This window comes from Lagenorhynchus albirostris, chromosome 14, assembly GCF_949774975.1.
Source record: "Lagenorhynchus albirostris chromosome 14, mLagAlb1.1, whole genome shotgun sequence".
Classification (NCBI taxonomy): Eukaryota; Metazoa; Chordata; class Mammalia; order Artiodactyla; family Delphinidae; genus Lagenorhynchus; species Lagenorhynchus albirostris.
Window position 1 is genome coordinate 80816235 of NC_083108.1, and position 27534 is coordinate 80843768.

At 50.2% G+C, this 27534-nt stretch overlaps 1 protein-coding gene and 1 long non-coding RNA gene across 2 annotated transcripts; one reads left to right on the forward strand and one right to left on the reverse strand.

The window, feature by feature from the left end:
• Positions 1 to 3519: 3519 nt before the first annotated feature.
• Positions 3520 to 13308, reverse strand: HPD (4-hydroxyphenylpyruvate dioxygenase). Its single transcript, XM_060120661.1, has 14 exons — positions 13272 to 13308; positions 13126 to 13152; positions 12527 to 12589; positions 12083 to 12187; positions 11409 to 11451; positions 11134 to 11216; positions 10060 to 10149; positions 9034 to 9137; positions 8563 to 8640; positions 7864 to 8026; positions 7658 to 7729; positions 5703 to 5825; positions 3907 to 4023; positions 3520 to 3832 (listed from the first exon to the last, which is right to left on the reverse strand). The coding sequence occupies exons 1-14, from the start codon at positions 13272 to 13274 to the stop codon at positions 3722 to 3724; spliced, it is 1182 nt and encodes a 393-aa protein (XP_059976644.1). The 5' UTR covers positions 13275 to 13308; the 3' UTR covers positions 3520 to 3721.
• On the forward strand, positions 3721 to 27534 carry LOC132503839 (uncharacterized). The gene is made up of 3 exons (XR_009534645.1): positions 3721 to 3851; positions 7832 to 8022; positions 26657 to 27534. It is a non-coding gene; the product is annotated as an uncharacterized LOC132503839 (long non-coding RNA).

Sequence of the window (27534 nt, forward strand, 5' to 3'; positions counted from 1 at the left end):
TTAGACGATGTCCACTTATCTTTGAGAAGGACAGGCTCAGAACCTCAGCAAAAAGCAGCGTGACTGAAAAGAAGTTCAATTCTTACTAAGGAAGCGCAAATTATACCATGATACCACTTCCCCTGTCAAGTGGCAGATACCAGTGTTGGTGAGCGCGGGGTGAGGGGCACTTACGCACCGTTAGTGGAAGCATTAGTTGCTGCAACCTTTAGGAGGAAAAATTACATGTTAATGATCAATATTTAAAATGCACATAAACTCTTGGCCCAAATGTTCCACTGTCAGGAATTGAACCTGAGAGCCATGAGCAGGCAAGGATACTGTACAAGGACGTTCTTTGCAGCCTTACTTGCGAGCAAAGAAATGAAGGCAAGGGAGGTGTCTCATTGGTGGGCTGTTTTCTTGGAATTGTCCATCCAGACAGGTGGACACCACTAGAGTTGGATTCGTGGGAACAGAAAAGGAGTTGACAGGCAGGGCCAGAAAAGAGAAGGTAGGGGCAGCTGCTGGCCATTCGCTTATTCATTCAACCAATATTTATTGAGCACCTACTATGTGCCAGGTACTCCTCTAGGCACTGGGGCTACAGGAGTGGAGAAAACGTACTTCCTGTCTTCACGGTGATTGTGTCCTTGTGGGTGAGTCAGGCAAACATGAAGAATAAATGCTATGATAAGGAGAAAAATAGCTATGAGAAGTGGGTGTCAGTGGGAGAGAGGCGAAACTTTAAACAGGGTGGTCAGGGAAGCCCACTTACCTGACATGTGAACAAAACTCAAAGGAGAAAAGGGAGTCAGCCCTGTGGAGACCCAGGTCAAAGGAGATAGGGAGTTAGCCTGTGGAGACCTGGGGGAAAGGTATTCCAGGCAGAAGGAACAGTGAGTGCAAAGGTCCTGTGGCAGAAGACTGCCCGGTGTATTTGAGGACCAGCAAGCAGGCCTGTGTAGCTGCAGCTGAGTGATGGGGAAGGGTGAGTAAAGGAAATGAGCTCTGAGAGGTAGACCTGGTGGGGGAGTGGGGGAGGCAAACGCTGCAGAGCCTTGCAGGGCAGCACAGGGACAACCCAGGGCGTCCAGCCCAAGGCTCACCAAAGAAACACACGTGCAAATCTGAGTTTCCTTCAGCTTTCCTCTCCAACCTGCTGCTGTATTTTCCACCTCGATCAATGGCGTTTCTATCCCACGCCTCCACCCACAACTGCTGCCGCTGGTTACCTAAGCTCAAAGGCTGGAAATCCTGGGCTTCTCCTTTCCCCCAGCTACCAAGGCTGATGGTTCTTCTACGGTATTCAAATGCATCCACCTCTCCCTCTGTCCCTCAGTCCCACAGGGAAAGTCCTCTCTTCACTGCTTCTGCTGTGGGGGCCAAAGCGAAGCCTCAACTCAACACGTCTGCGTCAGAGCAGACGGGGCTGTGCTGGAGAGGGGCAGGTGCCAGGTAGACTTGGGCGAGAGCCCCTCATCCAGGCCTCTCTCTAGAAATAACAAGAGCAAACACATAGCACTGAGGCTGTGCCAGCAACAGTTTTAAACATCTTTGATATCAAACTCACCGTAGCGCAGGACTCCCCTGGCGGTCCAGTGGTTGAGACGCCGTGCTTCCACTGCAGGGAGCCCGGGGTTTGATACCTGGTCGGGGAACTAAGATCCTGCATACCACTCAGCCACAAACAAACAAAACGAACAAAAAACAACAACCAAAAAACAGTAGCGCTAGGAGGTATTATCCTTATTTAACAGACAAGGGAAACCGAGGCACTGAGAGATCAAGTAGCTTGCCCAAGACCACACACAGCTAGTAAGCGGCTGGCCAGGTAGTGGGGCTCCCTAGTCTGCGTTCAGCTAATGAGGGTCGGCTCTGTCCATGCCCCATCTGAAGAGGCACCTACTGCCCTGTGCCAGCTGGTTGTCACTGCACAGGAAGGCAAGGCCAGAACTGCCCGGTTGTCCCAGGTGGAACCAGAACCGTAGAGTTTGTATGTGAAATATCCTGACCTTCTGAAAGGTTGACTCGAATTTGTTAAAATCAGGCAGACGAAATAAAATACATCGTGAGCCAGATCTGGCCCGTGAGCTACCAGTTTGCAGCCCCCTGTGTTACAGAATTTCCCTTCTTTGCATGAACCATGGGAAAATAGAGGGAGGGTATCTTTGGCCAGCAGCACTGGCCTGGGACCTGCCGTTGTTCCTCTGGTTTCTCACTGCTGTTCTTTTCATTTCTGAATTCATGATCCTAGAAGCCCTGATTTCTATAACCTGAGGGGGGTGGAAAAATTCCCCCCAATTCCTCCATTACAACAACTCCGATTTTTTTTTCTTACACTGAGATCCATCTGCTTCTAGTTCTGAGTTGACTCCTCCCCAGGGAGGGTTGTCAAGCATCAGAAGTAGGGAATTCCCTGGCCGGCCGGTGGTTAGGGCTTCGCACTCTCACCGCCCAGGGCCAGGGTTCGATCCTTGATTGGAACTAAGATCCCACAGGCTGTGCGGTGCAGCCAAAAAAAAAAAGAAAAAAAAGAAAAAGAAAAGAAAACGAAGAAAAAAAAGAAAAGCAGAGAAAGAAAAAATCAAAATCAGAAGCAGAAGAGGTCCTATTTGCCCCCACCTCCTTTTCTCCAGTTTTGAAGAAAATTTTCCTTCTGTTTTAGGACCAGTAGCTCCTTTCCCAACTGTGTCACTCTTTTTTGCAAGGGCCATTCACACTTGAGTATGAACTAGGCTCTCTTCAAATGGAGTCCACGTCTGGAGCAGGGTTGGGGGGAGTAGAGCTGCACAGGGGGTGTGGGGGAGTAGGCACTGGTGTCTGCCGTGCTGCTGGTAGAGGGCAGAAGCTGAGGGGCGCAGATCCCTTCTACCAGCTCTCACACCAGGAACCATGTGCCATGGGTGCTGAGCGAGGATGATGCCCCAAAGTCCCTGGACTAACACTTTCCTAAGTCCAGAGGTTTGGGTTCAGGGCAGCAAAGTTGGGTACAGCTCATCCTTGGAGATCAGAACGCCATCAGACAGGATGCTGCCAAGCTTTGTTCCACCTTAGGGCCTTTACCCTTGCTGTACCCTCTTCCTGGGATGCTCTTTCCCCAGATTTTCCCATGGCTGGCTCCCAAATGTCACCTCCCAGAGGGGCCTTCCCTCGATCGACATTAGTCCTTCCTCCCACCTTCACCTCTACACAAGCTCATCACCCGCTTTATTTTCTTAATAGAATTTACCACTCTACAAAACGCTATTGTCTGTCTTTCCCTTTAGCGTGTAGGCCCTCTGCACCTCTTGGTTCCAGAACTCCCCGCAACCTGCGCGGTCCTACTCAGCCCAGCGCTAGCCCCCGGCGCCTCCTCGGCTCCCGCAGCCTCTGAACTCCTAACGCGGATGTCTCCTACAGTGCTGCCGCCCTGAGCTCCCCCTGGCGGCCAAAGAACCTCACTGCTCCAGCCCGGCACAAACACGTGGACACCGCCTTGGACCCCAGTCCGCTTTATTCCGGAGGGCGGGAGACTGAACAGCCCAACCGAGGGGGCGAGTTAGGAGGTAGGCGGAGTCTTGTGTGTGGGGGAGGTCCCGGAGGCGGCTGGTGGGCGGGGTCTAAAGGGAGCGGCCAGTAAGGAGGGCTCGCTCGCTGTTCAGGGCCTGTGGAGTGGGCGCGTTCCAGGACGAGGGGGCGTGGCCCACCGTGCGCCGGCAGGTGGGCGGGGCTTCGGTGGGTCAGGCGGCACCAGAGCGGCCTACATGCCGGGCACAGTCCCGTTGGTCTCCATGTCGGTGAGGTTGCCCCGCAGGTCCTGCTCCTCCTCGAAGGCCTTGAACAGTGAGTTGAAGTTGCCGGCTCCAAAACCCTGGAGCGGGAGAAAGGAGGTGAGCTGCGGACCCAGAAAGCCAACTGCTGGGGACAGGCGGTCCTTAGTGGTACCTGGTGGTTGTAGCGCTGAATGACTTCCAGGAAGAGCGTGGGCCGGTCCTGCATGGGCTTGGTGAAAATCTGCAGGAGGTAGCCTTTCTCGTCGTAGTCCACCAGGATTTTCAGCTCCTAGGTGGGAGACAGGGGACTGGGTAAGGGGGAGGCTGGCTGGCCCCTCTAGCCTGAAATGGTGGGATATTTAGAAAGGCCATGGGGGCTCCTGCACCCCCAAAGCCAAGAAAAGACCCTTTTCTGCAGCAGTTCCAGACACCTCCACCTCCCCGCCTCAGCCCCTGTGTTAGCCACCCAAGGCTGGCCTGGACCACCCAAGTAGCACCCACACAGCTCTCCCTGCTTCTGCTCTTGCCTCCGTACAATCCATCTTCCTCACATTCAGGGATCTTTCAAAAATCAGATCATCTCACTCCCCTGTTTAAAACTCTGCAGTGGGGCTTCCCTGGTGGCGCAGTGGTTGAGAGTTCGCCAGCTGATGCAGGGGACACGGGTTCGTGCCCCGGTCCGGGAAGATCCCACGTGCCGCGGAGCGGCTGGGCCCGTGAGCCATGGCCGCTGAGCCTGCGCGTCCGGAGCCTGTGCTCCGCAACAGGAGAGGCCACAACAGTGAGAGGCCCACGTACGGCAAAAAAAAAGTAGAAGTAGAGTTACCATATGACCGACCCAGGAATTTAACTCCTAGGTATCTACCCAAGAGAATTAAAACGTATGTCCACACAGATACTTGTTACCCAGATGATCATAGCACTATTCATGATAGCCAAAAAGTGGAAACAAATGTCCATCAACTGATGAGTGGGTAAGCAAAATGTGGTCTATTCATCCAATGGAATATTATTCAGCTATAAAAAGGAACAAAGTACTGACGCGTGCTACAATATGGATGAACCTTGAAAACATGATGCTGAGTGAAAGAAACCAGTCACAAAAGATTATGTGATTCCATTTATATGACATGTTCAGAAAAAGCAGCTCTATAGAGACAGAAGATCAGTGGTTGCCTAGGGCTGAGGGTGAGGAGGTGGAATGGGGAGATTGAGAGGTGGTTTCTAAGAGGTTTCAGGTCTCCTTTTAGAGTGATGAAAATATTCCAAAATTGATTTCAGTGATGGCTGCATAATATAGTGAAGAGCCAAAAACCACTGAATTGTGTATTTTAAAAAATGATGTATGTTATGTGCCTTAAATATCAATAAAGCTGTCAAAAACAAAACCAGAAAAACCTCCAATGGTTTCTGACCACAGAAGAACAAAATCCGAACTCCTAAATAGCCTACCAGAGGAATCGGCTCCTGCCTATCTCTTTGACCTGGGCCACTCCTCAAACACCTCCTTTCATTCACTCTGGCCCTCTTTCTGTTTCTCAAATACTCAGAGCTTGCTCTTACCTCAGGACATTTGCACTTGCTGTTCCCTCTGCCAGGACTGCTCTTTCTCTAGGTCTTCACACAGCCAACTCCCTTTCATCATCTTGATTTCACTGAAATGTCACCTCCTCAGAGAGGCCTTCCCTGACTGCCTCCTATGTAGCAGCCCCAGATCACTCTCTGTCATAGCCTGTTTTAAGTTTCTGCACAGCACCAACTCTCTCTCTCTCTCCAATGGTGTTTGTGTTATTTATTTGTCATCTGTCTTCTCACTAGAATGCAAGTTCCATGACGGCAGGGACCTGGTCTGCTTTCCTGGCTGCATCCCAGTGCCTGATGCAAGGTTGAGACAGCATTTGTGAGGCAAGATGGAACTCAGGGCTTGTTCTCCTCGGCTGACCGAGGATCCTGTTCGAGGATCCTTACCTCCAGAACATCAATATTCTCCTTCACCCGGATCTTGGCCGACTTGAGCTTCTCCCGCAGTTGTTTGTAGTATGTGGACGGAACAGCCAAAAACTCCATGCCTCTCTCTCTCAAGTGGCGAATCTGTCTCAGAGCAGGGTCAAGGTCAGTCCTCTCTCCATGCTTAACACTCCCAGCCAGGGGGAAGTGCTGGACCAGGAGGAGGCAGGGTCCCTACTCCAGCTTCCCCAAACTGCCAGGATGCAGTGTGACCTCATCCCCTTCCTTCTTTGGGCCTTGTGGGTCCTGATGGAAGAACAGCAATCACTGACATTTATGGGACCTCACTACGTGCCTCTCTCGAGCACTTTCTATGTACTGTCTCATTATGTCGATGCACTAATCTTTTGAGACATTTAGATGATTGTTCTCCCCATTTCATAGCTGGGAAAACTGAGGCATTGAGAGATTAAGTATTCATATCTATTCTCAACGTAGGAGCCAGAGGGATTTTACTAAAATACAAGTCAAATCGTGTCACTCCTCTGCTTACCAACGGTGGTGTCTCAGAGTCAAATTTAAAGTCCTCACTATCTGCCCCCACTCCTACCTTCTGACCGCATCTCCTACCCTTCTCTTCCTTGTTCATTCTGTTCCAGCTGTTCCTTTAAACTTCCTCTACCCTGGATGTCCCTTATTCCTGGGGCGCTTTCCCCAGATTTCCACTGCTTCCTCTCTCCTCTGCATTTTTTTTTTTTTGGGGGGTACACGGGCCTCTCACTGTTGTGGCCTCTCCTGTTGCGGAGCACAGGCTCCAGACGCGCAGGCTCAGCGGCCATGGCTCACAGGCCTAGCCGCTCCGCGGCATGTGGGATCTTCCCAGACTGGGGCACGAACCCGTGTCCCCTGCATCGGCAGGCAGATTCTCAACCACTGCGCCACCAGGGAAGCCCAATGTCTTCTGCATTCTTAAATGTCTCCTTCTTAGCACCAGGACTTTGGTGACCGCCTAATTTAAATATACAAAGTCCTGGGACTTCCCTGGTGGTCCAGTGGGTAAGACTCTGCCCTCCCAGTGCAGGGGCCTGGGTTCGATCCCTGGTCAGGGAACTAGATCCTACATGATGCAACTAAGAAGCCCGCGTGCCACAACGAAGATCCTGTGTGCTGCAGCTAAGACCTGGCACAGCCAAAATAAATAAATAAAAAAGAAAAAGAAAAACTTGAAATTAAAAAAAAAAAAATGTCCTTCACCCTCCCTCGCCCATGGCCCTGCTTGATTTTCCTCTAGAGCACTCACTGCCATCTAACAGAGATATTTTGCTAATTTTGTTTTGTGCCTCCGTAAGGGTAGAAACTATTGTCTTGTTGGCTAATGTGTCCCAAGTACCTGAAACAGTGCCTGGCACATAGTAGGTGCTCAATAAGCATCTATTGCGTGAATGAATGAGTGAAGTTGCCATGGTCATGGTGAATTCTTGGTTGGGCCGGGGCTGAATGGGACAGGCCAGGCTCTTGTCCACTTGGTCGTACTGCCACATTAAGAACAGGTAGGACCCAGCCTCCCCAAGGGCTGGAGCCATAGACTCAGGACGTTTAGTTTGGATGAAAGGACCTAGTGGATCTTGTAGCTTAATATCCTCATTTTCAATTTGATGCAACTGAAGCCCAGAGAGGGGGTTGAATCCCCCAAAGACTCACAGTACGTTACTGGCAGAACCAGGTCTAGAGCCCAGGCTTCTTGTTACTCTGGCACTTGCTACTTCTGTAGCAGAGAGACCAAACTCTCTAGGGTGGGAATATGCCTGCAATGAATGGCACGAGCCAGTAAGGGAGCCCTGTCAGCCGTCTGGGCTGACGAAGGGGACCCAGGACTGCCACTCGTCACCCCCATCCTCAGCCTCTGACTCCGTTTTGCAGAGTTTGGCTCTGGGGCTGAATGGGAGGTGAATTAGGACCAGGAATGGGCTTCTAACCGCTGTGATGATGTCTTGAGTCTTGAGAGCGATGTGCTGGACCCCAGCGCCCCCGTTATAGTCCACATATTCCTGTGGGAGGGAAGCAAGGAAACCGTTGTCAGTGGCCCCGTCACCCACACCCCTGCCCCTGCAAGAGCCCTCAAACCTCTTCCCTGCTTCGTTCTTCCCCAGCCAAGGCCCCCGGGGCCCAAGGGAGGCCCCACCTGGATCTGGGACTTCTTCCTGCCCGGCGCTGGCTCGTTAATGGGCATTTTGATGGACTCCTCGTAATTGGCCACCACGATGGACCGCAGAGAGCTGTACTCCGTGTGCACCTGCGTGTCATCCACGGACCAGAAACGGTGGAACTGCAGGTTCTTCAGGTACCTGTGGGGGGTGGCCGGAAGGGCACAATGGCTCTGATGTTGGCCTGGGACCTGCCCCCTGCCCCTATTCCACCTTCCAGAATTTGTTCCCTGAGCAGGCTCCAAAAAGGGTACCACCTTTCACATCACGCACATCATAGGTTTGTACCTTTATTATGACAATTTTCCTTTGGGTGGAAGTAAAGCATCTGATAACAAGACCTGTATACATGGCACCACTCCAACAGATGGAGGTGCTTTTGAGAAAGGGTACTTGCTTCTAATTTGCACACACGTACTCTTTGGGTAGTGACAGCCTTCCTCCAAGCCTCCCTGGACTGTGACACCCCCTGTGTTGATTCCCCAAGGTTCCTCAGAGGGAGAACCGGTGGGTCACTTTGGGCCTTAAATCCTCTGGTCTCCATGGTGACAGTTTTTCAGGGAACAGATGAATTAGTGACCTCAGACTAACCTGGCCCCACCTCGTGCTCTATTTCCTGACAACACCTGGGAGTGGGCCTGTTACACATGTGGGAAGGGCTTGGGCCAGGGACTCACCATTCTGAGGCAGACAGCATCTCCTGATCAGGCTGGTTTCCCACAATGTGATCAATTCTCTCGAGACTGCAGTTGGGCCTGGGAGAGGGAGGCAGTTAGGGGGTGAGGAGAAGGTTACTCCCTAAATCTCTTCCTTCCACCAGCCCCCCAATAACAGTAACTGCTCATTATTTCCATAGCACTTACTATAGACACACTATCTGCATCAATTCACGCACTCTTACTAGCCCCATTTTACAGATGAAGAAACTGAGGCTTAGAAAAATAACTTGCCAAGGTTAAATAGCTAGTAAGTGACAGAGCTGGGATTTGAACCAAGGCAGTTGGGTTCCAGACCCTAGGCTCTTGGCCTCTATGCTGCCTCTTCAAGCCATCCTGGGATGCTCAGGGGCTCCCCAGCAGGGACCAAGATGCTCTGTCCCCTCTGCGTGGAAGAGAGGGCACCCCACCCTTGCCCCAAGGGGCACTCACAGCTTGGGAAGTAGGGGGTCGACGAATGCTGGGGCCTCGAATCCAGGCAGGAACCAGCCGGTGTAGTTCATCTTCTCCACCAGGGTGTGTGTAGTATCCCCATACTGTGGGTGGCGAACAGCCTGAGGTCCCATCCCTGCTGAGGCCAGGCTGCATTTCATGGTGCCAACACAGCCCTGGGTTCCAACCCAGACCTGGCCCTAACTCCAAGTGTGATTTTGGGCAAGTCACTTCCCCTTTCCAAAATGAATTGCAGTCTGACATTTGGGAATTTGACAGTCTGTCTGCCCCACAGGACCAGAAGCTCTGTGGAGGCGGGGATGCCGTTTTGCTCATGATGCTGTCCTGGCACATAATAGGTGCTCGATTAAAATGTGTTGCCTGAATGAAGATGATGAGGGTGTTGGATCTAATTATATGGAAGGGCCTTTTCAATCATTCTAACAATCTTTGAGTTGTATTAAATCTTGAGGAGGAAGGACCTATGATTGTATCAGGTAATCTTTGCTGCATGTCTGTGATACGCCAAGCGCTGTTGTTCTAAGTGCTATACACGAATCATCTCATTTGATCCTTTAAATGACCGTGGGAGGAGTTATAGCTGAAGAAACAGGCACAGAACGGTTAATTAGCGTGTGGCAGATCACACAGGTGGACCACGCAGGTGGTAACTTGCTCGTTTAAACGGAGTCCCAGGGAGGTGAAGTGATTTGCCCAAAGTCACATAGCTTGAGTGGGGCGGGGCTTCCCTTCCACCTCCTTCCCCAGACCCACCCATCTCCTTCCTTGCATCCCCATGCTATCAGCCCCCACTGGGGAGGAAGGGAAGCCCAGAGGCGTGACTGGTAGCCCTCCTCAGCCTCTGCACACCAGCCAAGAATACAGGAGATCAGGGTCCAGGGAGAATGTCTGCACTTTGAGGCACAAGTGTGGGATGGTATAACGGAGTCAGGGGCTGCGGCGGGGGGTCCTGGCATCTAAGCGGGTGCTGACAGCAGGAGAGGTGGGGCACTGAGGTTAACTCACCGTCTGCAGCACAGCAAACTTCACCTTCCCAAACTTATCTTGCTCTACCCAGGGTTCCCGCACGATCTTGGCGCCTCGTTCCCGGGCTTTCTGCAGAGGAGATGGGGTGGGGAGGTGGTCAGTGCTGGACCCTCAGTGCTGGACCCTTTGGCTGCCACTGCTGGATCCCCTCTGCGTGGTCCTGCCGCAGCCTCCTCCAGTTTTTCCAGCCCCAGGCAGGAACTCCAGCAAACTTTAGCTGTTGCCCTTGACACCCATGGCTCATGCCCATTTGGCAGATAGGGAAACTGAGGTCCAGGCCCAGAGCTGGGGCTATTTAAGACAAACCAGGTGGGGGTGGGGGTCTGTCCTGCCTGTCCTGTGCTAACTCACTCTGTGGCCCTTCACCCTCTCTAGTCCTCAGTTTCTTCATCTGTAAAAAGGGTGGTTGGATAAGACAAATACAAGCTGACATTTATTGAGCACCTACTATGTGTCACACCCTCTGCCAAGTGCCTTACATGTATGAATCATGTATTTGATATTTAGCAAAACCTTATTACTGCATGTCTATGCTTATCACATGTCAGGCACTGTTGTAAGTACTAGCCTCTTTAATCTGCACAGCAACATTACATGAAAGGCACTATAATTATCTCTATTTTATAGATGAGAACATTGAGGCACAGAGAATTTAAGTCACTCACCTGAAGTCACACAGCTAATAAGATAGAGACCCAGCAGTCTGCCTCTGGAATCTACACTCTGAACATCTAAACTGCCTCTTGAATACAGCGTTTGGTACAGTCATGCCCAAGAAATGATAATTGTGACCTCGTTTCCTCTTTGTAACAACTCAGAGGTAGGTGGTTATCCCCATTTTACAGATGCAGAAACTGAGGCTCAGACAGAGGTTGCACGGCTACTAAGGGGCAGAGTGTCACTGGAACTCAGGTGTGTGTCAGCCAACATCTGGGCACATCACTCCAGCGTGGCAGTGTCCTCCAGCCCTGACTGATGGGGGTCCCTGTCGCAGACAGAGGGCAGGCCGAGCCTTACTGCTTCGTCTCCGCGCCAGCCCAGGTGCGGCCTCACCTGCACGATGTAGTCACAATCCTCCACCTCGAAGGCAATGTCCTTCACTCCGTCGCCATGTTTCACCAGGTGATCGCCCATCTCTGTGGCCGGCAGGGGAGGCAGGTGGCGCTGGAGTCATGGCCCCTCCCCTGTACTCTCAGCCTTCTGAGCTTCATCTCCTTCTAGGCTGAGGGCCCCTCCCTGAACCCTGATCCACCCCTGTGTCCCTAACCCCCACCCACAATACCATGTCTCCACTCCCTGGCACCCCGAACCCTCTGGGGCCCCCTCACCTTTGTTCCAGGGGTTGAGGGCAGAGGAGAAGATGAACACAATCTAAGATGTAGAGGAGAAGGGAGGTGTGGCTGGTGGCTCAGGTGAGCTTCTGGAGGTGCACCCCCGGCCCCCCTCCCTGCCCACCAGTGAGATACCCCTGGTGGGACATTAGGACAAGACCCCTCTTCCCAGCCAGGCAGGACTGTTGACCCTGGGTTCCTGTCCTTTCTCAGCCTTAGCTTCCCCTCTGGTCCTGAGGGATGGGGGCTTCTCCCGTGACAGACCCTCCTGGGGCCTTGGGATGAGCTGCCAGTCAAGCCTCCCAGTGGGGAGAACCCCAGGGATCCATGGACCAGGGCACTGCTTAGATTTCCAGTCAGACGTCTGACGCCTTTGCCAACTTTTCCTGAACATCTGTGAGACCAGCGTCGGGCCAGGCCGAGAAGTAGACCAAACCAAGAAGGTCCCTGTTGCATGTCGTACGAAGGTGCCGGTGGAGGGCCCAGTGAAGGCTGACCTCAGTGCATGCTCCGCTAACCACACCGGGCAGCCTGGAAGAGCACTGGGCCGCCTGGAGGAAGGGCTTCCTGGCCTCCTGCACCCAGAGGTGCCAGAGCTGTCAGGGAGCTCAGAGATCAGCAGGGAGAGAGATGGCCCTCCTGGATGGGTAGGGTCCTGGGCGGAGACTCACCTTCCCTTGCTTGATCACGTGGCTGACCGTCTCCCGGGAACCCGTCTCCAGGCCCTTGTAGGCTAGGGGTTCAAAGCCCATCTTGCTGCAGTAGTACGACGCAGCCTGAATCACAGAGTTGCAGACGGGCCCGTGAGGGTCGAGGGGCAGGGCCCCAGTCCCCCAAGCCTATCTGCCCTGTTGCCCCAGCTGCCGAGATCCTCCTGGGAAGAAAGCCTGCTCCCTGGCCCACGCTGATCTCAGGTAAGTTTCCCACTGGGGTCCGTGGCCCTGATTGTGTAATTAGGATCCGAAGAGTGACTGTCCATCCTGGGACTCTCCCAACATTGGCCCTGATCCTCCCGTCCCAGGGCCCAATCACAGACCCAGCTGGAGACCTGCCCTTGTCCTGGAGGCCCCCTTGCCTGCCCTCTATCCACTCCCAACACCTTGCCCAGCTTTCACCTGCTTCGCGTTGCCAACCCAGAAGGTCACGGAGTGAAAGTGGAGGAATCGGCCTCTCTCAGGCTGCAGAAGAAGAGAAGGGGCAAGGCTCAGTCCCTAGAAGTGGGTCTAGAAAAGTGCAAGTGGAGAGGTGTCCCCTAGCCACCTCCCTTGTCCCACCCTCAATCCAAGAACTGAGGAGAAGCCAACCCGCCCCACCCTGCTGCCCTGAAGGCTTGCCAAGCCTCGAAAGGTTTCTCATGTAGAAATTGAGCTCCTGTGGGCTCAGGATTGGTGAGCCCCCCTCTCCCCCGGGAGGCCTGCCCAAGCTTCACAGGGGGAAACAGCCTTATGCTGCAGCGACACAGATTTAAGTTAGACCTTAGAAAGAACTTCCAGACAGGATTAAGGGATTGGCAGGAATTTAAGAAGAGGTAAAAGTTTTTCTTAGGAGGGCAAGGTTGAGTCCAGCTCAGTCTAGACGTGGCAGAGGGGGCAGAGATGAACTTGAGTGTACATCCAGAACGTCACGTAACCCTTGTAGCTATTATTCCTCTTCTGCTCCTTGCTAGCATCCCGGTCTCCCGGGGCCCTGACCCCACATTTCCCCTCCTGCTTACCTTCTCTCCTTTGTTGCTGTAAGTCGTCTAAGGAGAAAGAAAAGGACAGTAAGACATGGAAACTTGGACACAAGGTGCTTCTGGAAATCTCACTCCAGATCCGTGGCCGTTGGCAAAAGCTGCCATGGCTCCAGGCAGGCTCTTACCATGACTGATCTTGGTCACACTTCCTCCTGGGAAGACTGGGATGAGAGGCCAGCAGAGTGCTGGACAGAAATATTTAACACCCAGCAAGTCCCGCCCCTGGCCTCCTGGCCTTCCTGGGGGCGGGAGGTGATCCTGGAAGCTCCTAGGCCTGGAAGCCTCTGATCCAGGCACGGCCTCATTGGACAGGGTGATGCTGTCAGGCCTAGAAAGGGGGAGTGACTCGCCCAAGGCCACCAGCCAGTTGGGGGCAGAGCCGGGGCCAGAAGCCAAGGGCACATTCTTTCCAGGACCCTGGGCTGGGACTGCGATCTTTGCCCTCCAGAATCCAAAGCTGAGAAGCCAAGGCCAGCTTGGGTGCAGAGGTGGCCCCAGTGTTCTTATTCAGGGGGAATTTGAGGGGGTAGGGACTGGTCTTGAAGCCAGCCACTTGTTTGCGTAGCAAGTGTATGGTTTATATTTAGGTAAAAAGCTTGTATTCAGTAGTGGTTAGAGGCATGGGTGTGGGGGTTTGGATCCTGGAGGTCTACATACTATGTGACTGGGGAAAGTTACCGAACTCCTCTAAGCCTCAGTCTCCCATCTGTAAAATGGGAACAGTAGTAGTGTAGCAGGGCATTAAATGAGATAAACGTAAGTTTTTGGAATAGAATCTGGCACACAGTAAGATCTCTGTTAATGCTGGTTGTGATTAGTTATGTTTCTTTGGGGCTTTGCGGGGGGGGGGGGCTGATGGAGAATAGGGAGGCCTTGGCGTTGCCACAGCCTGGGTGTTGGGAAAGAGGTTGTGGCCCTACTCCTGGCCCAGAGTGGTGGGAAGGGGGAGCTTACGGCCCTGGGAGGAGGAAGGCCTGGGTTCCTCCCCAGCATCCCCCATACCCGAATCCTCAAGGCTCACTTTCCTGGAAGATGGAGTGGTAACTGCTGGCCAGCTGTGGCATTTACCTGAGGGCTCCAGGACAGCCCCCTGCCTCTAGCTCCACGTCCGTCCCCAGAAACTCTGTTGCTGAGACATCTTCCTGGGGAACTGACTTCATCCACTATCCTCTTTGCCTGGAAACTCTTCCAAGACCCTGAAGCTGGCAGTCTCAGCCAGGGACTGTGCCAACCCCACCCCACCCTCTTGCATTTTGGCTCCCTAAATGTCCTGCATTAGCCGTTTTTGTTGTTGTTGTCTTTTGAGAGTAATATTTATTTTGTCCTAATTATAAATAACTCATAGATTTTCTTTCCAATTTATTTAAACTAAAAAAAAAAAGTTTATGGGACTTCCCTGGCAGTCCATTGGTTAAGACTCTGCGCTTCCACTGCAGGGGCCACGGGTTTGATCCCTGCTCGGGGAACTAGATGCCACATGCATGCCACAACTGAGTCCATATACTGCAGCTAAGAAGCCCTCATGCCACAACCAAAGATCTGAGGTGCTGCGACTAAAGATCCTGCATACCGCATCTAAGACCTGGCGCAGCCAAAATAAATAAATAAATATTGAAAAAATATTACACTGTGTATATATATACACACCACATTTTCTTTATCCATTCAGCCATTGATGGGCACTTAGGCTGCTTCTAGATCTTGGATATTGTAAATAATGCTGCAGTGAACATGGGGATGCAGATATCTTTTCGAGTTAGTATTTTTGTTTTCTTTGATATATACCCAGAAGTAGAATTGCTGGATCATAGTTCTACTTTTAATTTTTTGAGGAATCTCCATATTGTTTTCCATAGTGGCTGCACCAATTTACATTCCTACCAGCAATGCACAAGGGTTTCCTTTTCTCCACATCCTTGCCAATGCTTATGTCTTGTCTTTTTTTTTTTTTTTTTTTGCGGTACGCAGGCCTCTCACTGTTGTGGCCTCTCCCGTTGCAGAGCACAGGCTCCGGACGCGCAGGCTCAGCGGCCATGGCTCACGGGCTCAGCCGCTCCGCGGCATGTGGGATCTTCCCGGACCGGGGCACGAACCCGTGTCCCCTGCATCAGCAGGCAGACTCTCAACCACTGTACCACCAGGGAAGCCCATGTCTTGTCTTTTTGATGATAGCCATTCTAATAGGTGTGAGGTGATAGCTTATGGTGGTCTTGATTTGCGTTTTCCTGACAATTAGTGATGTTCTGCATCTTTTCATGTACCTGTTTGCTATCTGTACATATGTCTTTGGAAGAATGTCTAGATCTTCTGCCCATTTTTCAATCCGATTATTTGTTTTTTTGCTAGTGAGTTATGAGTTCTTTATATTCAGTGTATTTTAGATGTTATCCCCTTATCAAATATATGATTTGCAAATATTTCTTCCCACTCCCTAAGTGGCCTTTTCATTTTGTTTATGGTTTCCTTTGCTGTGCAGAAACTTTTTAGTTTGATGCTAGTCCCACTTGTTTATTTTTGCTTTTGCTTTTGGTGTGAGAAGCCTTTTTTTTTTTTAATACAGAAAAACATAATCTTGGCAAGTTATGACCTCTTGGATCATTCAATCCAACATTCTCATTTTTCATATGAGAAAAACTGACAAACAGCAAGAAGGTGCCTGACATTACTCCCCTCTTTTCTTCCTCCCCCTCCTCCCTCCCTGCCTCCCATGTCTTTCCCTACCAACGAGGGAGCAGAGAGGGGCTTGTAGCAGGGAGGAGTCCCCCTCCCCACCCTCCTCAGCAAAACCTGCTAGGTCCCCTGGGCCACTCTCAAGTTTCCACCTCTTCCAGGAAGCCCTCTCAGAACTCCCCAGCCCCAGGTCAGAGGTTCAGCTGCTTAGTTGCCATGGGTCAGCTTTAGTCAGCAACCCCCGAGGTGGGGCCCAGGACAATCAGAGAACTTTCCTAAGCCACCCAGTTAGCAAGTGGCAGAGTAGAACTGGAATGGGAATCAGGCTATTCTAACTCCAGAGCCCACTCTTTTCATCTCTGTCTTGCCTTCTAGACAAATGGGAGATATTGATCCCCCAACTAGACAGATGGGGAAACCAAGGCTCGGAGAGGGAACATATGTCCCTGGGGTTGTGGAGCTGGTAAGAACAGAGATCCAAGCTCTGGCCTATTTGCTTCTGAAGCTGAATCCCCTTCCAGCAGTCCAGACACCTTTTTCCTTTTCTCTGTTTTCTGGGCAAATCTGGAGGCAGGCGAGGAGGCCCCACCTCCTTATCTTGCCCCTGTTGGGCCAGCCTGCCCTCAGTGCCCACCTTGGTCTCCCGGGTCTAGGTTTCCAACCGAGAAAATGGGGGTGGAAGTGGCCCAGAGTGGCGCTCACAGGCCAGAAGTTTCCACGGTGGGCAGGTGTCTCCGCACAGCCCTCCCGTCCCGGGTGAGGGGGACCTCGGCAGCTGACTCAAACCCCCGCTCGCGGAACCTGGCCTGGCCTGTGTCCTCGGCACAGTCAGTGTTTGCTGAATCAAGGAAGTGTGTCAGCAGCAGCCTTGGATGCCAAAGGCAAGTGTCCGGCTCAGCTGGCCAGGGCTGTTGTCTTCGTCCCTCCTACCCTCTGGACTTTGCTCCCGGAAACACTGTGGGTCTCAGTCACGCTCAGGATACACCCCTAGGTGCCTCCCCCATCTGTGGGCAGGGGTGGGGGAGGGGGGCCCGCAGGACCCAGTTTTTGGAGACCCCGTGTCCCCTCCCAGATGCTCCCTCTCAGGCTGGGCCCAGTTGGAGAAGAGGTTAGCAGCGGGTGGGTGTGGCTGTCTGGGCTCTTCGTTCCCGAGGGGCCAGTTCACGCCCCTCCTGAGCTAGGAGCTGGGTTCCAGAGGCCTTGCTCAAGGAGCCCACTATTCAGATGGGCTCACTGACTCACCCTCCTCTGTGCCCTGGTGTGTAGAAAAGGGTGAACACAGCAGGCTTGAGGCTGCTGTTTGTAGAAAGACCTGCTTGCGAGGTTGAGCCTTGGTTGGCATCGAGGAACTTGGGTTTCAGGAAGGTTCCCACCATCCCCAGCAAGGATGAGAGGCCTAAACTGTACAGACAGTGTGGCTTCTGCCGAACACCTGCTTGTCTCCTGGGAGCCTGGGACTTTGGTACGTGCTGTGCAGTGGGTGCCTTCGTGACCAGCCTCCCATGAAAACCCTGGAGCTTTAGGCTCAGGCCCGCTTCCCTGGTAAACACTTCATAACCTCTTGCTGGAGGAAATAAGTGCATCCTGTGTGACCCCACTGGGAGGAGACCCTTAGCCTCTTGACCCTGGTTTCCTCTGGACCTTACCCACACTTCTTTTCCCTGGGCTGAGTTTGCTCCTTTTGCTGTAATACAGCTTAGCCGTGAGTATGACTATGTGCTGGGTCCTGTGATCCTTCCTCATACATCATCAGACTTGGGGGTGGTATTGGGAACCCCTGACACAGTGGTGGCAGCAGTGGGATTCTCCTGACAGACCCTCGACTCACTGAAAGATGGCAGAAATACTGTTCTGGGAAAGGAAGGATGGATTTGCAAGGGATGTCCTTCCTAAGATGTGAATGTGAGTTTCCTAGCTGTGTAATACTGTCTCTCTTCTTCCTCATGACCATGACCAAGGTGGCCTTGGCCCTGAGCTCCTTTCTGAAGACCTTGCTGAGCACTCAGTACCTGCCAGGGGCCTTCGGGTGGCCTGCGTGGCCTCCCGGGATGGTTGACCAGCCTTTGATGCCTGGGTGGCTGTGGAGTTGCCGGCAGTGTGAGATAGCAGCTTAACTACAGCCGAACCTGTTGTGAGGTAAAAATTACCTCTGGGGTTTGACGGCAACAGATGGAGCCCCAAAAGAGCTGACTAGCTGCATCCCCGTGGTTTCTCCAGACTGCACAGACCAAAACGAGGGGGAAATGCCCAGTGTGGGTGTTGCCTTTGGTTTTTTGTTCTCTCCTCTAGACAGGAGGAAGAACAGCCCAAACGTTCCCAAAGGTGAGCTTTAGGTGGCCCCCCAGATGTTGAAAGTTTGCATTAGTTTTTCCTCTAAGGGGGAAGAAAAAAGTTAAATCTGTTCCCAGAGCTGGAGAAAAGCTTTAGATAAACCAGAGGGGAAAAAAGGGCAGGGGGGGTGCTCTAGCTGCTGCCACAGCCTCGCCCACCCGACCCCCTGCCCCCCTCCCGCCCCTGCCGTGAATGTTGAATTTATTGCTAGGGGTTTAAATAGATTTGCAATGAAAATAAAGGGGGAGGAATTTTTTTTAATGGCTTTGTGTTTTATAGCTATTACATATGGATGTACGATTAAAGCAGATATAAAATGTTACATGATTATAATTTCGTAAGTATGAGAAGGATCATCATTAGGGAGAGCTGCAAGAAAACAAAAGCATCACTGGGACAAAACTTTCTTGCATTTTGCCACACGGGCAGCTTGGAATTTGAGTTCTTTGAGTATCGGAAACAGAACAATTATTACTATGATTTTTGCCTATTGGATCCTTCTGAGAATAAAAAGGAGACAGTGAAAAAGAGAGCCAATCTCTAAATGGAGATACACTTTTGAGGTTTGGAAACAGTCTTTAGTTGCTAATGAGCTCCTGTGAAATCACGTCTGACTTTAGAGACAGTTTGCCATGACTTGCCTATTCTTGAGGGACTCAGCTTGTGTTCTAAGACCAACATGACAAAAAGGGCATGGGAGGGCCTCGGTTGTCTCCTGAACTTGGGACACAGCTCTCTGGTTTTGCTGCAGCAGAAGAGAAGCTGCTGTTCCCCTCCACCCCAGCTTTATTGAGGAGTAATTGACAAACTACTGAGAAGAGAAGCTCATCAGGTCTAAACTCCACAATGTGGCTTATGCAGATCATCTGCTTGCCTCTGGGAGTCCGGAGTTTTGGTACATTGTACCAGGCAGAGGCTTCGCAGGATTTCCAAAGATGTCCATGGCAAAAAAAAAAAAAAAGGCATAAGATCTCACGCTATAGCTACTACCCACGTGAATCCCCACCCTCATTTATAAGCCTGTTCATTTGTCTTGGTTCATCTACCATCATGAAAATACTGTAAACAACTTAAATGTCCATCAACAGGGGGTTGGTTAAATACAAGGAAACATTAAGTAACTATAAAACGAATGAAGAAACTTTCTATCTAGTGGTGGGGAAATACCTTCAAGATACATTGTTAAGTTAAAAAAAAAGGCACAGGGCTTCCCTGGTGGCGCAGTGGTTGAGAGTCCGCCTGCCGATGCAGGGGACGCAGGTTCGTGCCCCGGTCCGGGAAGATCCCGCATGCCGCGGAGCGGCTAGGCCCGTGAGCCATGGCCGCTGAGCCTGCACGTCCAGAGCCTGTGCTCCGCAACGGGAGAGGCCACAACAGTGAGAGGCCCGCGTACGGCAAAAAAAAAAAAAAGGCAAAGAACAGTGCCTTTTATAACTTTTTATAACTTACCATTTGTAGGAAAAAAACACTGTTTATGGATCTTTTAAAATTTTGTTCTTTCAGTTTATTTGAATTTTTCACAGTGTAAAACATGTCATTGATTGTCAGCCACTGAATGGAATTTATTTAAGTTTTATAACTTTAAGTATTTGTTGATTTTAAGTGTAGTTGGAGTATAGTTGATTTACAATGTTGTGTTAGTTTCAGGTGTACAGCAAAGTGAATCAGTCTCAAATGGAATTTAAATAAAGAGAACCAGTTCAGCCTTGCCCTTTGGAATCCTCTTCTTTTGGGAGCACCCCAGGCTGTAGTTTATTTCCTTCTCTTCATGTCTGATTTCCCTTCTGGTTCGGCAGCACAAAATATTTGCATGATTTACATGATTTCAGAAGTTTTAAAATGGCTTCTTGAGGGTCATAGTTATTGAAGTGTAATTTATATAGAGTGAAATTCGCCCTTTTCAGCGTACAGTTCTATGAGTTTTGAAAACATATAGTCACGTGACTGTCACCACTATCAAGATATAAAACAATTCCATTACCCAGAAACATACCCACCCCCCCATTCACCGCTGTGTACCTTTATAGTCAATCCCTCCCCCACCCCATTCCCTGATAACCATTGATCTATTTTCTGTCTACATAATTTTGCCTTTTCCAGCATGTCGTATAAATGAGTCAGACAGCAAGCAGCTTTGTGAGCCTGGCTTCTTTTACTCAACATCATGCATTTGAGGGTCCTCCATGTTGGTGCCTCTATGTGGACTGTATTTCTTTTCATTTTTGAGAAGAGTTTCGTAGCATTGGTCTACCAGAGTTTGTTAACACTTCTTATTAACTCTTTAAAATCAGCTGACTGACAAATCGAACAAGACTTGAGTCTTGGTTACAAGACAATATAAAAGTAGGGACTGGGCTTCACTGGTGGTTGAGAATCTGCCTCAATGCAGGGGACACGGGTTCGAGCCCTGGTCCGGGAAGATCCCACAGGCCGAGGAGCAACTAAGCCCGTGTGCCACAAATACCGAGCCTGCACTCTAGAGCCCACGAGCCACAACTACTGAAGCCCGCACGCCTAGAGCCCGTGCTCCGCAACAAGAGAAGCCACCGCAATGAGAATCCTGTGCACTGCAGCGAAGAGTAGCCCCTGCTGGCCGAAACTAGAGAAAAGCCCGCGCACAGCAAAGGAAGACCCAACGCAGCCAAGTTAAATTTATTTAAATATATTTATTTTTTAAAAAACTTGCAACTTAAAAAAAAGTAGGGGCTTAGAGACACTTTCCTTCATCTTACAAAGAGAAGAGTTTATGCTATGCTCTCTAAACATGTTACCTCAAACAGAAGTTTCAGAATTTTATTTATTTATTTATCTATTTATTTATTGGCTGCACCACGAGGCATGCGAGATCTTAGTTCCCTGACCAGGATCGAACCTGTTACCCCTGCAGTGGAAGCGTGGAGCCTTAACCACTGGACCGCCAGGAAAGTCCCTAGAATTTTATTTAAAGCAATAAAAGCAATTGAAACCCAACTAAAATAAGTTGCATGGAAGCAGGGAGTGGAAAGGGGCAAAGTTGGTGTGAAAAAGTCCTTTTTCTTAAAAAAAAAAAAATGTCTTTGTCCTTCATAATAAGCTGTCAGTGAGTAGGTAAGTCCAGAAAACAAAACAAGAAACTCCCAAATGAGTATGGCCTCTAAGAGGAGGAGGGAGGTGTATGGGAGCAGGGAGGGAGGCCATTTCTATTTCGTAAAGTTCTTTTATTTTTATTTTAAAAAATTATTTATTTAGGCTGCGCCCAGTCTTAGTTTCGGCATGCAGGATCTTCACTGCAGCGTGCGGGATCTTTAGTTGTGGCATGTGGGATCTAGTTCCCCAACCAGGGATCGAACCCGGGCCCCCTGCATTGGAAGTGCGGAGTCTCACCCACTGGGCCGCCAGGGAACTCCCTTAAAGCCCTTTTAGAGGACAGTGACCACAAGGGTCACAATGAGGGTTTCTGGGGTGCTGGGAATATTGATTACAAAGTGTGTTCACTTTGTGAGCATTCATGGAGATGTGTGTGCCTAAGATTTGTGTACTTTCAGGATGGATATTATCTTTCAATAAAGAAAACTATTGTGGTGCAATACACATAATGTAAAATTTACTATCAGTGACACTTAGTATATTCACAATGTTCTGCAAGCATCAATACTACCTACTTCCAGAACATTCTCCTTATCCCCCCAAAAGAAATCCTATACCCCTTAGCTGTCACTCTCCAGTTTCCCTGCCCTCTAACCCTAGACGACCACTAATCAGCTTTCCGTCTGTATGGATTTGTCTATTCTGAACATTTTATATAAATGGACTCATGCAATATGTGGTCCTATGTGACTGGCTTCTTTCACTCAGCACAATATTTTCAAAGTGCATCCATGTTGTAGCCTGTACCAGTTCTTCATTTCTTTTTATGGTTGACTATTCCATCATATGCATATACCACATTTTTTAAATCCATATTCATCAATTGGTGAGTTGATTTTTGGCTATCATGAATAATGCTGCTAGGACTGTTAGCATACGAGTTTTTGTGTGGACATACGTTCTCATTTCTCTTGTGGATATACCTAGGAGTGGAATTGTTGGGTCATAGAGTAAGTCTGTGTTGAACATTTTGAGGAGCTGCCAGATTGTTTTCTACAGCGGCTGCACCACTTTACATTCCCACCAGCAATGCATGAGAGTTCCAATTTCCCCACATCCTCTGCTAACAGTTGTTGTCATCTACCTTTTTTATTCTAGCTGTTGCATCTCTTATTGAAGTGGTCTCCCCCACCCCTTACCCCGGACACTGCACGTCTTGTGAGATCTTAGTTCCCCGAGCAGGGATCAAATCCATGCCCCTGCAGTGGAAGCGTGGAGTCCTAACCACTGGACCGCCAGGGAAGTCCCCTCATTGTGGTTTTTTTTTTTTTTTTTGCGGTACGCGGGCCTCTCACTGCTGTGGCCTCTCCCATTGCGGAGCACAGGCTCCGGACGCGCAGGCTCAGCGGCCATGGCTCACGGGCCCAGCCGCTCCACGGCACGTGGGATCCTCCCGGACCGGGGCACGAACCCATGTCCCCTGCATCGGCAGGCGGACTCTCAACCACTGCGCCACCAGGGAAGCCCCTCATTGTGGTTTTGATTTGTATTTACCTAATGGCTAACGATGTTGATTATTATGTGCTTATTTTTAATTTGCATACCTACTTTGGAGGAATATTTGCTCATATCCTTTGCCTACATTTTAATTGTATTATTTGTCGTTTTACTACTGAGTTGTAATGGTTCCTTATGTATTCCCTTTTCAGGAATCAAGTCCCTTGTCAAATACATGATTTGCAAATATTTTTTCCCATTCTGTGGGTTGTCTTTTCACTTTCTTGCTGGAATCATGGGCAGCACAAAATTTTTTAATTTTGGTGAAGTCTGACTTATCTATTTTTTCTTTTGGTGTTGTATCTAAGGAGGGGGGCTTATTTTTTAACTTAAAAGATCTTCAGCTGAAGGAGTGTGATCTGTCTCAAATTGTCACCTCTGGAAGCAGAGCACTTTAAAAAAGATAAGAACAACAAAAACTCAGATTTTCTGGTCACTTTGTTTTATGTGCCAGGCACTAGACTAAGCATGCTAAGTGCTGTGTCCTTTATTTTTATTTTATTTATTTATTTTTTATAAATAAATTTATTTATTTTTGGCTGCGTTGGGTCTTCGTTGCTGAGTGTGGGCTTTCTTTTTCTTTTTCTTTTTTTTTGTGGGCTTTCTTTAGTTGTGGCGAGCAGGGGCTACTCTTTGTTGTGGTGCGTTGGCTCAGTAGTTGTGGTGCACGGGCTTAGTTGCTCCACAGCATGTGGGATCTTCCTGGATCAGGGCTCAAACCTGTGTCCCCTGCATTGGCAGGCAGATTCTTCTTTTTTTTATTTTAAAATGAATTTATTTATTTATATTTGGCTGCGTTGGGTCTTCGTTGCTGTGCGTGAGCTTTCTCTAGTTGTGGCGAGCAGGGGCTACTCTTCGTCGCGGTGTGTGGGCTTCTCATTGCGGTGGCTCCTCTAGTTGTGGAGCACAGGCTCTAGGTGCGCAGGCTTCAGAGTTGTGGCACACGGGCTCAGTAGTTGTGGCTTGCGGGCTCTAGAGCTCAGGCTCAGTAGTTGTGGCACACGGGCTTAGTTGCTCCACGGCACGTGGGATCTTCCCGGACCAGGGCTCGAACCCGTGTCTCCTGCATTGGCAGGCAGATCCTTAACCACTGTGCCACCAGGGAAGTCCCTATGCCCTTTAATTATTAAATCCTCTAACAACCCTGTGAGGTAGGGGCTATCATCCCCATTTTACAGATTGGAAAATGGAGGTTTACAGACGTGTCCTTTAGACCACAACTAAAAAGTGACAGAACTGAGAATTGAACCCAAGCCTGACTCTCTCCAAAGTCTATATGCTAGCCACTTCCCACCATGCTGTCATCGTTTTTGGAAAATGCTTTGGGAATGACCCCTGATCCCATTTGCAAGCAGCAGGAGCAAACCAGCCTCCTGGACCCTGGAGAAACTTCCTCTTCCTTTGGCGTGTGGCTGACTGGGAAGGGTTGGCTTGGCGGGGGTGCAAGGAGGGGATATGAGGGACGTAGGAGCACTGCAGGCCTGCAGGGGGGCTCTGTGGACAGGCTAGCGGGGAGAAAAGCCCTGGTGTAGGCAGAGGTGGGGACTCCTGCTGAGCAATCTTGGGCAAGTCACTTCACCTCTCTGAGCCTCAGTTTCCTCATCTGTAAAATGGGAATTATAGTAGTACCTCCCTCATAGGGTTGTTACGAGGATCATCTGAGCTAGTGTACGTAAAGTGCTTTGCTTGATGCCTGGCACACGATAGACTCAATTAACAGTTACCAATTATGCTTATTATTATAAGGAATGTGGGAGGGTCTCAAATATCAGGTTAGGGGGCTTGGGCTTTATCTTTGAGAGAATGAAGAGCTTTTGAAGATTTTATAGCAGAGTTGCAACATCATCAGGACTTTAAAGGCTTCTGCTCAAGGTCAGCACAGGGAAAAGCTGTGGATAGCTGCTGTGCTTGGACTGGAGTGGCCCAGTGGCCTATTTGTGATTCTTTATTATATTTGAGGAACATAAATAAACCAAAAGGCTTTTTTTACATTTGAAAATTGGACCCCCAAACAGTTAAACAGCCCTGTGCCCTGTTTCCTAGAATCTACAACTCCAGACTCCCAAACAGACAGAACCAATGAGGATTCAGAGGCACAAGCCCGTGGATAGAACCTCCCCATCCTCTGTCAGGCTCCACAGACTCCCCAACAGGGCTGAAATAACAGTTGGGGAACAGAGGGTGTGAGGGCTGGCCAGGGTGCCCAGCTGTTATCAGGGCTAGTGCAGTGGGGCAGGGCCAGCTGGGTGGGTCTGGTCCTTATCTCTTGGGGCACAGAGCCCACGTGCCTGAGCTTTGGGGTGACAGGCAGCTGTATCACCAGGCATCAGTGGTGGCCTGGAGGGTCCAGAGAGTTGATGGCATGGGATACGGGATCCCTGGGCTCTGGAGACAATGTGATCTTGGGCCACTTCCAGCTCCTCTCTGAGTCTCAGTGTCCCAAACTGTGTAAGCAATGGGTGCCCAGCGTCTGATGTGCCCAGGACAGAAGGCTGTCTTCTGTGCTTGGCTTTGGGGCGTTGAGCAGTGTCCTGGATTTTGTTGGTTTTGCCTCTCCAGCATCCATTCATCCTTTAACTACAGCATCTCACTTTTCCTTTGAGGAACCATCCCTTTCCCTTCTCTGTCCATGTGGTTTGGGGGCATGTGAGCCAAGACTGGCCAATGAGAATCTCTGTGATTGGTTCAGGTTTGGGTGCCTGACCACAGCCAGCCAATGTGGGTTTGCCCTGGGACTTTTGCTTGAGAAAGAGCCTCTCTCTGAGCTCTGGGTTTGCTGAGCTAATTGAATGGTGCTGTGGTGCCCATGTCTGACTCCATGGAGGGCAAATGTGCCTGTGTATAGAGCCAGCACAGCAAAAGCAAGGATGAGAGAAGGAGACAGATTCCTGATATCTGAGTGACCTGTTTCAGGCATGCTTCTGGGTGAGCCAAAATTTCCCCTCCTTGGGACTTCCCTGATGCTCCAGTGGTTAAGACTCCGTGCTTTCACTGCAGGGGGGCATGGGTTCAATCCCTGGTTGGGGAGCTAAGGTCCCCCATGTTGCGCGGCATGGCCAAAAAAAAAAAAAATTCCCTTCCTTTGTTTAAGTTACTTTGAGTTGGATTTCTGGTATTTACAACCACTAATCCTGACTAACACAAAGAGACTAAGACTAAGAATAATAGTAACAACAACAACACTGTCTATGAGCACTTATTCAATATCAGGAAGCAAGGTGGGGGGCAGTGGCAGTTGTCTGTTCAGCCACTGATATTGTTGAGATTTGCTAGCACAAAATGATAAAGTCAACAGACTTCTAGCAGTTTTTATTATTATTTTAAAATTCTCTGTGGACAGTGCAGCCCTGGGGTAGGGATGGAGATAGATATTCTGTTCCACCTCCCTTCAAGGAAGGACTTGCTGCCCAGGTGCGGGGGTGGGCATGGGGGGAGTGGCTGGCTATCAGCTCCTATGGGATCTCCCGCAGCTGCACGGACTTTGCCCGAGGTCGCCTCTTCCCAGGGCAGCCCACACCTGGTGGCTGAACAAGGCAGGGGTGGAAAGGTGGCCCTTTCAGCCCAGTGGGGGACAACTCAGACCCACAAGTCTGTTTCCAGAGCCCCTGGTTGGGGTTGGCCAAGGCCTGTTGGGCCTCCACCACTGACTACTCCTTCTCCCCAGTCTGGCTTCCCCCCTTCATTTCACTGGTGTTGACACCTAAAAACATCTTGTACCCCAAACTCTGTCTCCGCCTCTGCTTCTGGAGAACCCATTCCATGACCAGCCTTGCTACCTGCACCTAGGGTGGGCAGCACCCCCTGCCTTTCCCCACTGGGTGTGCCACTCCCAAGCACTGTGCCTATTTTATCTTCTCAACTCACTATTATTTCTCCCATTTTACAGGTGAGGAAACTGAGACTCAAGAAGATGAAGACTTGCCCAAATAATAAATTGTCGGGACTTGCCTGCTAGCTCAGTGGTTAAGAATCTGCCTCCCAATGCAGGGGACATGGGTTCGAGCCCTGGTCCGGGAACATCCCACATGCCGCAGAGCAACTAAGCCTGTGCACCACAGCTACTGAGCCTGCGCTCTAGAGCCCTCGAGCCACAACTACTGAGCCCGCGTGCTGCAACTACTGAAGTCCACACGCCTAGAACCCGTGCTCCGCAACAAGAGAAGCCACCACGGTGAAAAGCCTGCGTACTGCAATGAAGAGTAGCCCCCGCTCGCCGCAACCAGAGAAAGCCCACGGGCAGCAGTGAAGACCCAACACAGCCAAAAAAAAAAAAAAGCCCGTGCACTGCAACGAAGACTCGCCCCTGCTTGCCGCAACTAGAGAAAGCCTGCACGCACCCAATGCAGCCAAAAATAAATTAAAATTTAATTAATTAATTAATTAAACAAAAACCAGGCTGTGAGCAAAAAACCAAAATAACAGACAAGCATCCGTATTTGGACAGAGAGCCAATAGTTTGCTCACCCCTGCCCTAGACAATCAATACAACAATTAAGCATTAGTTTGTAGCAGTTGCTGAATTCTGTGGTATAAGTACCCCTATGGCCAGTTTCAAACTACCAACGTAAGGTAGTTTGAACTTGGAGTTGAGAACAGTATAAGTAGTAACATATCACACAGAAAAATAGGCAAAAGCCTAGGTTGTACTAAAATGTAGTGAAATAATTAGGAAATGATGAGATTTGAGCATTTAATTACCTTTGTTTTCATGATAGTTTATTTAGATGTAAGTTTATATTAATTTTTTTCTGCTTTTTAATGTAA